Source organism: Dendrobates tinctorius, unplaced genomic scaffold, assembly GCF_039654945.1.
Source record: "Dendrobates tinctorius isolate UK_male_01 unplaced genomic scaffold, ASM3965494v1 ptg000129l, whole genome shotgun sequence".
In the NCBI taxonomy this organism is placed as follows: domain Eukaryota; kingdom Metazoa; phylum Chordata; class Amphibia; order Anura; family Dendrobatidae; genus Dendrobates; species Dendrobates tinctorius.
In genome coordinates this window covers 30,809,633-30,822,565 of record NW_027361797.1, presented here as the reverse complement: position 1 = coordinate 30,822,565, position 12,933 = coordinate 30,809,633, and the positions used below count along the sequence as shown (strand labels likewise).

Sequence of the window (12,933 nt, the reverse complement as noted above, 5' to 3'; positions counted from 1 at the left end):
CTTTACTGATTTTACAGCCTGAAATAATGACTCCTCATGATCAAACAATGCAGAGATCACCTGCTGCCGACATGATCCCTGCATTGCTCAGTAACTAGGCAGAGTGATGGCGGAGACATGAAAGAGCCAAGGAAAGTCTATGGGACATCCTATACAATATTCCCGTGTATTCATGCAGAATAGAAGGAAAAGTATATGTGAAAGACTTAATTAACCATGATGACTAAAACCTTCTTTGACAGCAATAATAATGGTGTTTAAAAAAATAAATAATAATTTTTATTTTTTTTTTATTTTTTTTTTTTTGCATGTTTCACAAATTAAACTTCTGTATAAAAACTACTTTTGTTCTTTCAGAAAAAGTTGTCTGTGCTATTTATCTTGTTTAAATGTTACTTTAGTTTGATTTCACAACTTATACATTTTTTTTTTTTAATGGTTAGTTCACACTGAGTCTCTTGATGGAGTTTTTGGTGATGTCTTTTAAGCTAGGGCAAGCTAGAGGATTTTTTTTTTTTTTTTTTAAAGCAAAAGACGCTTCAGGAAATCTTGGATTTTTTTTCCCTGTAGCATCTATTGTGTTGTGCCTAAGTGTTTTTTTTTTTTTTTAATTTTGTGATTTTTCTGGTTGTATTTTTTCGCTCCATTGAATAATGAATATCAAATTGGCTTTATTTAATTTTAATTTTTTTCTTTTTTCTAAGCAAAAGCCATGGCAAAACACTCCAAAAAAAAAAAAATGTCTGGTCATCTTCCAGGCATCTTTTTAGCTTTTCCCATTGACTTATACTGTACGCAGCATCTTCAAACCACCCCACTCTCCAAAGTGGGCAGAACGCCACAGTGCCTCTAATGCAGCTGTACAGCATGTCTTAAGCTACAAATCTCACTCCAGTCATGGATTGGAGTAAGATTTGTGACAAAGCACACAATGCTATTCCGATACACCTGAATCATTAAGAGGTACACGCTACTTAATAAATATGGCACCTCTGACGCCCAGCACACCCCCTCACCTAGATCAGCGTGAACAATGCCGGTCTCGTTGAATCAGGGCCAAAGTATTTGAGAAGAATCTCCACTCAAAGATACATTAAAAAAAGCCTGTGTGAACATATCCTTACTGTGTTGCTCTACATCGGTGTACTTTTTGTTAACTAGCTGTCGTGCAAGGAATGGAGACTGGAGTTGAGCGACTTTGGTCGGATCGGGTTTCGTGAAAGCCGAATGAAACAAAATTTGGTTCGGATGAAACTGGTCCGACTATGGCAAAAAAAAGGCAGTTTCGTCTGAAACCCGACCCCAATGCAAGTCAGTGGGGAATAAAAGTCGGCATCCACCTGTTTCTTATGCGGATTTCCTGCGGATTTATTGCAGATTCCTATAGTGGAATGGGTGTAAAAACGCTGTGGAATCCGCACAAGAATAGACATGCTGTGGGAAAAAAAAACCGCGTTTCCGCACGGATTTCTCCGCAGCATGTGCACAGCAAATTTTTTTTCCCCATAGAATAACATTGTACTGTAAATCACTTGCAAATCCACAATGTGTGCACATACCTTAAGTTTGGTAATGTGAATATGTCACATACTCCGGTATGGGTGCTTTCTTAGGTTAAGTCGCAAATCACGCAGCTGAGACGACGAAAACTAAATCTCCGAGCACGCCAAAACTCGGAGGACACTCGAGCATGCACGGGAAAACCCGAGCAACGAGTATACTCGCTCATCACTAGCTGTTATACTTTGGCCCGTCCGCTCCCGCCACTAGAGCCTCCTGACAGTGAGCGCACTGCGAGGATTCACAAGTCTGCTGTCACATAGAGTGACTTCAGATTTGTATCCCAAGACAGGACAACCCTCTTACTTTTTTTTTTTTTTCTCTTATATACGACCAAAGAGGTGACAAAGAAGACAGGGATTTCCTGAAGAGTTGTCTTCTTCAAAAACTTGCGTCGTAGGCAACTGGGCATCATTCAAAATATGCGAAGCAGCCAGGAAAATCTGGTATGCAAAGATTATTCAGCAACCTGCTCTAGTTCCCCCCCAAAAAAATCGTTTTTTCGATATGTATTTTTTGTGTCTGACTTACTCCATAAGGCCAGGGTCACACTTGCGAGAAACTCGCACTGCTGTCGGCACTTGGGACCCCGGAGTGTGCAGCTGCATGTATTTCTATGCAGCTGAATGCTCCGGTCCAAGTGTCTGGTATTGAGACTTGTGCGAGTTTCTCGCAAGTGCGACCCCGGCCTAAGAGTGTAATATTCTCCGAATCTGTTTATGTGCCATATTATGATTTTTTTTTTTTTTTTATAACCATTCCTTTAATGTTACTTTATTAAACAGGCCCAACCAATTGCGTTTGCAATAAAACTGAATTTTATTAGAGAAGCCAAATCAAAAGTTATTGCATTTAAATAGACATTAGTAACACAACGGAGGATGGTGGATTAAGAGTCCACTGCTGTCGAAACCAAAGAAACTCTCAATCATCCTACCCCTTGAATATGAGCAACTAATAAAGGAGGTCGCATACTATGTATTTTTGTGCTGTAGAATTTTCTGAGTGGAGGTGGCTTTAGCACGATCAGGGTGCACAAATAAACAGTGTAATACATCTGAGTTTATGCTTAATACCGGTGAACAGAAAGGCACTTGGTGCATGAAGAGTTAAAAAAAAAATGCCATGTTGAGATAATAGCCGATAGGTGGCACACTGGATCATAAAAGAACGGAGAAATGAGAGAGAACATTTTCTTTGCATCAACTGGTGAATGATGGAGTCAAATAGTTAACCTTGAGTAGTCTTCTTGGGTTGCCCAATACCACCAGTGTGGTACAGCTTATATTGGGCAGACATTGGTTGGCGCTGCCCAATGGTGACTTAGAAGTTCAGCTCCCCTTCACTACTAAAAGTACACACCGGGAGCTGACCCTTTACCTAGGCTGGTGCTGCCCTTTAACTAGGCTGGTGCAGCAGGGAGAGTAGACTTCTTCCTTTCAGTAGTGGTTGGACCTTCTGCATGGTTTCCACGCTGCAGTATTAGGGCGCCATGTTGGTGCACGTGCATTAGAGAGAATTTGTTTTTTGCCAGTGCAGCTGGGAACAATCTCATGGATTGAAGGGGGATAAATAGAGTTGTGATACAGTCCAAAGGCACGTGATGTGATAAGGAGTAGGATTATTCACTTGCTTTCGTTCCGTTGTAATCTGCATCTCGTGAGTCAGCATCTTCCTCGGATCCGTCAGCTGCGTTTTCTACGGCTCTCCTGTTTCCTGCGGATCGTCTAGGTGGGGCAAACGATGATGGTTCATTCCCACGCCTGCCAGATGCAAGAAGAACAGTTAGACCTGTTTTACATTGGCTGGCTATTTTATGATTTGCTGTTAGATAATAGAAGAGATACCATACTGAACGATCGTCATAAATATTTAAAGGGATGTCAAATTTGTTAATGGATTTTACTGATCAGAAAAATAGGAAAGTAATTGAAATGATTAAATGTGTTTATGATGTATTAAAGAATCTGGGCATAAATGTTTTTGTGTTCATTCACATTTAAAACGTACTTTTATCCAGATCAAAAGTGGGTAATTTTTGCTCTTATTTTAATCCCGTAGCTCTTCTGAGTATGCCATATGGGTTTTTTGTTTGTTTGTTTTTTTTAATTCACCATTCAGTTCCAGGAATATAGGCCTTTTTCCTTAGGGCTATTTTTCAGTGTTTTCCCCAAAAGGGGCGTGGCTCACTGGTTCCTCTTGGGCGTGTCTTTAGGCTCCACTGCATAATTACCCTGTGAACACCACCCCTTTGCAAAGACCATAAAAACTAGCACCAAATAAAATGGCCCATATCTCTAGAACTGTGGGATGTATTTAAAAAAAAAAAATACAAAAATGGAATACTCCAGGGAAGCAGCAGGAGTAAAATAAGAGCAAAAACTTGCTACTTTTCACCTGGTGACAATTTTTTTTTTAAAGGGGTATTTCATTTTTTCTAATAAGTCATACTCTTTGAATAATGAAAAGTTGTATTTCTTAATATGTCCTCTATTTATTCCTTGTGGTTTTAAAGGGAATCTGTTACAAGGCTTTTTCTGTATAATCTGATATCAGCATGATATAGGGGCAGAGAGCCTGATTCCAGGGATATTTGCTTTTCTACACCAATTCCTATCTTTTTATGTATTCTGTTTTTGGTATATACCACAGTGCCATACTATCCCAGTGGTGCCAGTCTATTTTGCTTTGATTCTACGGATAAGTCACTTTTTCAAAAACTTGTTTGTAGTTTCAATACAATCAGTGTTTTATTAGCAGGAGATCATCACTGTTAACGATGTATTGCGTGCCAGGCAATCCCGCTAATCTGTGTAACCCCTCCCCCCATCAATGATTGGCAGTTTGCTGACAGTGTACATAGGAAATTGCCAATCAAGCATGTCCATGGGGTTACGCACAGCTGTACATCTACATCAAATAAAATAGGGATTTTATCAAAACTGCACAAAGCAGTCCAGTAAGTGATATATCACTGGAATCAGGATATCCGCCCCTACATCATGCTGCTCTCATTACATAGCAGAGTATGACACGGTAAAAAAGTGCTTTTGATTAAGTTATGTCAAGTTTACATCAGTTGTTTTTTGGGGGGTTAATACGCAGAAAAATAGTTGACCCTGTTTTTTTTTTCCCACAAAAAAAACGCATAAAAAGATGTAAAAGTTTTTTTCCACATTATTTTCAATGGCAAATACATTGAAATGTATAGCAGTACCTTTCAATAATTATCCAAGTTTTTAATAACTTTGGTTTGAAAAAAAAGTGTTACTTCTCTGGACCCACTGCACCTCCCTACAGGGTTGGTGCTCCAAAATCCAGAGTAGTGGACCTTTCTAAACCAAGTGGGGGAAAAAATGTATACTTTACAGTCATGGAAGGAGATGTTAAATGTATATGTCGAAAATTAGCCAGACAAAGGTCGACAAATGGAACATGCTTATATAAGTTTTTACCGTATACGTCTGCAGAAATACAAATATAGTCCTAGCTTATCACGGCAGTTGCCAGAAGAGGTGAAAAAGATCCGCTCCTCGATAGTATTGGAGAAGTGATCTGCACTCAAAAAATTGCCTATACTTTAATTGTAAATCTTTTTAGAAACGCACAAAAAAAAAATTGAAGCTTTGTTCTATTTTGTGATGTTTCGCCAAAGATTTAAGTAAAAAGTAAGTTATACATTATAAATAATGTAATAATAAAAAAGTATGTTTTATCATTTTTACTGTTTAAATACATACAGTAGCTCGTGTGTGTTTTATGATTGTTTGAGAAAGGTCCTAATTTTGTAAGGAAGCGTCATAAATTGAAATGTATGGACAATATTTATTTTATTACATGACCGCGGCACATCTTTTTCCGAGGTTCAACAATTGTACAAGTTTTTATTACACAAAGAAACACATTTAAGTGATAAAATAGAAATGACCCCTTTGAATTGAACCTGTGACCTCCAAAACTGCTATTTTCCTAAAGATATAGGGGTAATCTGCAGGTAAACAGAATTTACTGGAGCAGCAGCTACAGGGAAAAAATGAAGTTATATCCTCCCTGCAGCCGCTTGCTTCCAGGGCTGATACAGTCACTGCTCACTATATATAGTGCTATGGTTAATATTTTATATCTTACTTGGATTATCATTTAAATAATTTATACATATCTCCAGCTTTAATATCTCCGTGTTTTTGTACGCTCAGTACACGTTTTTTTCGTAAAAGCAACAGAACAGGATATTGGCTTACTGAAGAGCTGTCGGAAGATGGTATAAGCCAGTCTTCAGAAGTCAGGTAGCTTTTTCTTTTAGCTTACATATCCTTTTGGAGGTAATGTACTGTACCTTCCTCTTTTCTGTGGGTACAATAAAAACCTCTGTCTTGGTACCTGAGACCTGACAAGCCTTGTACGCTGGCTGACATGGCTGTGTATGTTCTTGTCTCCAATTCCTGGTTGCTATCTTGACCAACACTGGTAGATCTGAAGAATCCTTGGGTCTCACCCCAAATGAGCTCTTCCAGGAAAGGGGTTTCCACGACAATAGTGAACACTGTAATCACTCCTCGGCACTTTGATTGTCAGCCTGTTCTGCACACACATTGCACACATGCTGCAAAGGAGGCTGTCAATCAATGTGCCAGGGAGTGATGACCGCACTCACTGTATACTGAGCGGTGACTTTACTTCCTCCGATCACTGGAAGCGAGCAGCTGCAGGGAGAATATAACTTCATTTTCTCCCTGTAGCCCAGTAAGGCAGACAGACATGATTTAAAAGTTTGTTTTTTTTTATCTTTAGATTGCCCCTATATCTGCAGCTGAAAAGCATTTTTGGAGGTGACAGGTATGAATGATCAAGGTCTGCCTTTTTCAGGCCAAATTAATAGAAAGGTGACTGTTCATGGAGACCATACCATTAAAGTATGTCTGATCCAGTGGAGGACATACTTGATGGTATTTAAAAAAAGATGCCCTCGTAATGGCAGCATCCTTCAAGGTGCTATGTGTGATGGCTACATTTAATGTACAAAATCTCTATGTGCTATTAATGTAAATTACAGAAATCATTAATGCGATTCATTTTGTGGTAGACATCTCCTTTAAATATATGTATCTGCAATGGAGAAAGCAGATACATGGCACAGACATCAGATGGGATTATCCTGTAATAAGAAGGATTAGTGTAGAAATGACTATGACCTTAGATGATACAGATTTAGTCCAGTAAGTTACAGCCACGTCCTTACATTCACGTTCTGCATGCAGTTTGCCTTTGACGATAGTCATGTTACTACGTTGACCATGCAAAGTTGCTTGCAGTTAATATTATAAGGTATTAGCAGAATATCCTATCATTGTGGCTTATAATAATATTAACATTCCTGGTCAAGTATTATTATGCATCAAATCCATTTTTAGTCTGATTATCGTTATCTACACTGGCACCACAAAATGCCCCAGAGTCTCTTTGGTAGACGCCTATCATTGCTTACAGTAGTCCAGTTTCTGAATGGGGTGCATTGCATTTCTAACATTCAGTGAACCCCCAAATCACTGCTGGGCTGCCCTGTTGGGGTAACTTTCACACACGAGAGGTGGTGAGTTCTCCTTCAATTCATATTGCTGACCAATGGAGGTCCGATCTCAGCAACCCTTAGCAATCCTGAGATCATGAAACCTCGGAAATGGATTTTGTCCTTATGGAGTAGAAGTTCACATGTTCAGTCTCCGCTCCGTTCGTTTGTAATGGGACTGATGGAAATAGAGGACTTGGCAATTTCTTTCATTACCATAGACCATGAATGGAGTCGAGGTTGAACATTGAAGAAGGACCTTCTGCTCCCTTCAATGCTGAGGCTTTATAGGGTCCCATCTCTGGTTTCCAGAAACCCGTTCTCTTTATCACTGAACTTCTCAATGGTCAGATCCTCAGCAATCAGCAAGAGATCCAAATTTTATGGACCGGGAATAAATTGCTATTTTTGGGGAAACCGTTTTAATCTTCATTTTCTCCCTGTTCATCACATGGATGGAAAGAGTCACTAAGATAATATATGTATAGTGTATGACTATTCATGGATGGTGGGTGATGTATGCTCCACCATTTTTCCAATAGATGGCCATAGATAGAGAATATATATATATATATATATATATATATATATATATATATATATATATATATATACACCGTGTATATATATATATATATATATATATACACCGTGTATATATACTATTCCATTTGCGACAGTCTGTTTGTATTCCTTTTATTTCTTTGAGCAGTGTATGTATATATGTGTATATATATATATATATATATATATATATATACAGTATATATATATATAAATATATATAATCGTTGACAGTACTTCCTCGGTGTAGGAGATTGCATCCTGGGCATCTGATCCCAGTACAGGAGAATGGCTTCCAAAATGCAACCATTACTTGCTAAGTGGTTGTTGAACTGAGTTTAACTTCGAAAGGTTGATACTTCGGTTTGGAAATAGAAAATTTGGGAATGATAAAATCTATATGTATAGCTCGGTACAGCCTGTTCTGGCCTTATGGACGTGACCACCCTGTTGTGGCTAGTAAGTTGTAGTGGTCACATGCCCAACCCAACTGGATGAAGAAGAACGGAGACATCAGAAGAACCTTAGCCGGCCGGTGTGGTGGTGATCAGTAATGTGAGTAGGCTACGCTGGACGGTTTCTGTTAAAAATCTTTTTGGGGATGGACCATCGTCCCCTGAACAGTGAAACTGAGCATGTGGATTCTCAGTCACCACTGGTTCCGGCAACAGGAATCTCCGTAAAATGCTGAAACCCCCCTCTCCCCAATAAAGAAAGTTAACAACCCCTTTAAAAGATTTTAAAATTATATTTTAAAATTCAATTTAAAAAAAAATTCTAATTTTAAACTAAGTTTTTAACCTTTGTATCACAGCTTTAGGTTTTTTTTTAAAAAACATATTTAAAAAAATGCATCAGAAAATACCCCAAATGTCATTTTTTTCCAATAATAAAATAAAGTACAGTTAATGCTGACATATAGTGCTCATTATCATGCATGACGGACACATTCCACATGACCATGGAGAGACTGAGGTGTGTTAAGTTAGTTGAGTGCAATATACTGTCTACTTTATATTTATCTGGGTGGGGACGTTAGTTTTTTTATTTGTTTAGTCGTCTTTTAGAATTCGATTATATCCATACATAGATGTCCAAGCCTTCAGATTTTGCAGGAAAAGGGTGGATGTTTGAAGACACATTGCATGTTTCATGCCACTAAAAATGTTTTTCGTTCCATTTTGTTCCATTTTTTTTTTTTTTATTTTACTTTTTTTTGTTTTTGTTTTTTTTGTTTTCAGTTGAAACTGAGACATTCAATGTGTCTTTCCAAGGAAAAAAAGAATAAAGTGTAAATACGCCCATTTAGGAGAAGCTGCAAAATTGAAGGCGTTGGTACCTGCTTAGTCATTGCGTGGTATCCTGTGTCCCTCTGCAATAGAAAGTCTGCAGCTGTTATACCAGCACACCATAACACAAAAAATTCAAAAATTCAAATCAAAGGCGTCAACATCACAAAGGTATATTTTTATCTGATCTCTAATATTACGGCGATATATCCAATATTTTGATTAGAGGGGGTCTGGGTTTGGAGTGACCTCCAAGTGATCGATGTAATGAAAAGGCTTGATTGAGTGCTTTCGACAGGTTTCGCCAACCTTGTTGGAAGAGCCGAGCAGAGTCTTCCAGATCAGAACCAAGCTGAGCATTTCCACCCCTTTACTACCACCACTAGAGGGGCCTCGCGTAACCAAACCAAGCCAGTCAAAACTACGGCAAAATGATAGGGACCCAGAAGAATAGCCTTCCAGCTTCATGTTAATATTTTGTAGAATTTCACTCCACCGACATTCTTTACTAATTTTAAAGCCCAATGTTTTTTACCATACAAGGTCATGTAAATGACAAGAAGTTAGCTAACTTTGGCATGGCATACTGGCAGACTCCAATCCCCTGATAATGCGGTCTAATAAGGGATTTAAGTGGTCAAAATCTGGAATAATAAATATGTCCTTAAAAACCTGGCTGCTTGCTATCTAACTCAGGGTCTCTTTCATCCCAGCTCCCACACCGCTAATAGATGTGCCATGTAAGGACTATTCTACTATATGGGACTCTTTAAAGGACTTGTCCAACGATAAGTCCACCGGATAGGCGATAACATACTGATCGGTGGAGATCCAGCTGCCGCACTAATTGGCAAAACGGGGAATTGATGGCTCCGTTACAAAATGGTTCGGCAAGTTGGATGTCGGACCGTTACTCCGTTCATTCTCTATGTATGTGCTGAAATAAGCCAAGGGCAGCCACATACTGAATTAATGGAAAAGCGGTCCACTGCCGCTGCATTTTAGGGTTACAATCCTATGATAAGTATTTGGTGAATTTTTGATGTTTCAGATTTTCTACAGAATTTCTGAACCTAGTCGGTAAATTAGGTTGTGTTTTTTTTTTCATTGCGTTTTTTATGGACTTTTTTTTTATTACATGTTTTATTATCGTGTTTTTGAGATTTCAGTTTTTGTCTCTTGTTTCAAATAAAGCTGCTTTGCTTTTGATACTTCCTGGTATTTTGCCTTTGAAAAAACTTTATTGACAGAGTCGTGTGGTTTTCATGCTTTTTTAGTGCGTTAGAAACGCATAATTATAGAAGGATAGGGAAAATGAAGGGAGGTCAGCTCACCAGTCTCGGTTGCGATCCATAATCCTCCTGCGCACGGAGTCACCTTGATCAGGGGTGTTGACTGAAGCAAAATAAAGGATGGAATCTCCAGCGCTGGACTTCAGTTAAAAATACATCATTTATTGTAAATTCTTAAAATAGAACAGAAAAAAGTATGGATAAGGACATACAGGCAGATGGGGTCTCTGGTGGTCTCCAACCAACGCGTTTCGACCTAGAGGGTCTTACTCATGGTTCACCATGGTGAACCATGAGTAAGACCCTCTAGGTCGAAACGCGTTGGTTGGAGACCACCAGAGACCCCATCTGCCTGTATGTCCTTATCCATACTTTTTTCTGTTCTATTTTAAGAATTTACAATAAATGATGTATTTTTAACTGAAGTCCAGCGCTGGAGATTCCATCCTTTAGAAACGCATAGGAATTTTTATATCTGGGGATTTTTCTCAATTCAATAAACTCAAAGATGTCCATAAGAGCCTGAACTCGGCCATATTTATCTAGACATTTCTTCAAGTCAAGTTAAAAAAAAAAAAGTGCAGGCAAAAAAAAAAGAGTTGGCCCAAAGTCTCCAGTTGACAGTTTTCATTCTAACAGGGTTTAACTGTTAGGCTATATTCACACAGTTTTTGAATCGGATCTGCTCCAAAATATTCCTCAAGACCAGCCTTCATAGAGGCTTGGAAACGTCTTTTTAAATAATTTCTAAGGGAAATTTACTTTGCTGTTCATCTTAGGGCTTATTGAAGCATTTTTCCCCCAAGAAATGAAGAAAACACTTGGTGGATGGGAAAAACAATAACAAGTCACTTCTTTGAAGTCACTGCTGATGGAATCCATCCCCAACCAGGCACTGTCCAGTCAAAAACCTGTAAAATAATTTCCAAAACTCTTCAAAAACCCGAAAAAGTTTTTCAGAAGTGCCTTTTGCCTAAGAAAAGAAATCCTTACGAACATAGCCTTACTGGTACTGAGATTTATACATCAGTCTGTAGTGGCACAAGAACCACTCTTCTCAGGGTGTGTGCACATTGACTTTTTGTAAAGTTTTTGGAGCAGAAACTGAGCTAAAGTTTTTGAGGAGGATTTGGAGAGTTTCCATTATAAAACCCCCAAAAAGTTTAGTGTGAATATGACCTCATTATATTTATGGAAGTATCTACATTATTTTGTGACTGTTTTTCGTGAAGGGTTTACTAGTTCTGGCATTTTTCCGCCTCTCTAGATCTGTTATTTCAGGTACCTTTTTAACACAGCCTGGTCATTACTAAGGGGCAAGAAAATCTGTCTTGTAGTTATTTTGATTTTTTTTTGTTACGGAATATTGAGAATTCATTTTCCGTACATATTCAGTCTTTAATGGGTACTTGTATAATGACCGTACCTGAGTTTGCTCTTAAGTCCACTGAGCTCTCTGGTCAGTGTCTCGTTGCTCTCAGTGGCCTCATCCAGCTCCCTCTGTATTTTCCTTCGGTTAGCATTGAGACGTTGTGTTTCTTCCTCAGCCTCCTCCAACTGTCGTTTCAGTTGTTTCTGTTTTATATTTCCCTTTTCGGCCTAAAATATGAAATAATTGAGATACACATACCCTCTAGAACATATTGGCATGAAATGTATACGCTATGATCTGTACAATATGGTGGCAGTGGAATAACTCGAAGCTCATAGATCCCAATGCAATTGTTTCCAGCTATAATAGTATTGGTATTCTCATATGGACCAAAGGGACCTTATGGGAGGAGCTTAGCCTCAAGGCAGGGGTGTGACTGCTACCTCTCCACCCACTATAGTTACACCCCTGAGGATGGGTGAAATGACAAAGTGGTATAGAGTGACTGCAGCATGGTCCTTCCAGGGGAAGTGGTAAAAGTGAGGATCAAGTCTTTACTAGAAATTGTGATCTGATCAGATGCTGCAGAGCTTTAACTTTCAGATGAAGAAGGAACTGTAGTTCTAGCCTTCATTTCATCCACTTAGGGGAATTATAATATATATCGGACCGAGATTCTTATGCTTTCCATATCCAGTTTGTTGAAATGACTTTACCTGTTCCTTGTACTGCTCGGCCTGCTTTCTTTCATCTTCAACTTGAAGAAGAGCCTCTTTAAGCTTTTTGTCTTTCTGTTTTATCGATTTCAGTGATGCTTGTTTGTCTCTGAAAGGTGTGAAGTCAAATTCATGTTAAGTGTGCATGACAAGGATTAAAGGGAATCAGTCAGTAAGATCAACTTCCCAAAACCATACAGACCGTGAAGGTCTTTGAAATGTAAATCTATTGACACATTTATATCTTTTTGTCTGTTGCTGCTTTTCCAAGAAATTGGCAATTTCATACATATGTAAAAGATGTGTTACGTGTTATGGGTGTAACAGAACACTTAAGGAGCTGCTGCCTACCCAGTTTGTTTCCCCAGCTGCTACCAGCCTCTTTAGCTTGCTTCGTAGCTCTCTGTCTCATTTCCATGCCTGGAGTCTGACATCCCACAGACCGTGAGCTGTAAATCAAGCTAAGGAAATGGTGCTGGGCAGGGAAATAACCTGGAGAGGCAGAGGCTCAGGAAGTGCTCTGTCACGACCTTAGCACTTAAACCTCAATTTGCCTGTGAATTAAAACACCAAT

At 38.8% G+C, this 12,933-nt stretch overlaps 1 protein-coding gene across 2 annotated transcripts in view; it reads right to left on the bottom strand.

The window, feature by feature from the left end:
• Positions 1 to 2,355: 2,355 nt before the first annotated feature.
• MYH11 (myosin heavy chain 11) overlaps positions 2,356 to 12,933 on the bottom strand; it is a 132,549-nt gene continuing 121,971 nt past the window's right edge. For both annotated transcript variants that reach the window (XM_073542911.1, XM_073542912.1), the window contains 3 exons: positions 12,360 to 12,468; positions 11,698 to 11,870; positions 2,356 to 3,323 (listed from right to left, as the gene is read on the bottom strand). In XM_073542911.1, coding sequence (XP_073399012.1) covers positions 3,182 to 3,323; positions 11,698 to 11,870; positions 12,360 to 12,468 — 424 coding nt within the window. In that variant the 3' untranslated portion in view covers positions 2,356 to 3,181. The remainder of the gene's footprint in view (positions 3,324 to 11,697; positions 11,871 to 12,359; positions 12,469 to 12,933) is intronic.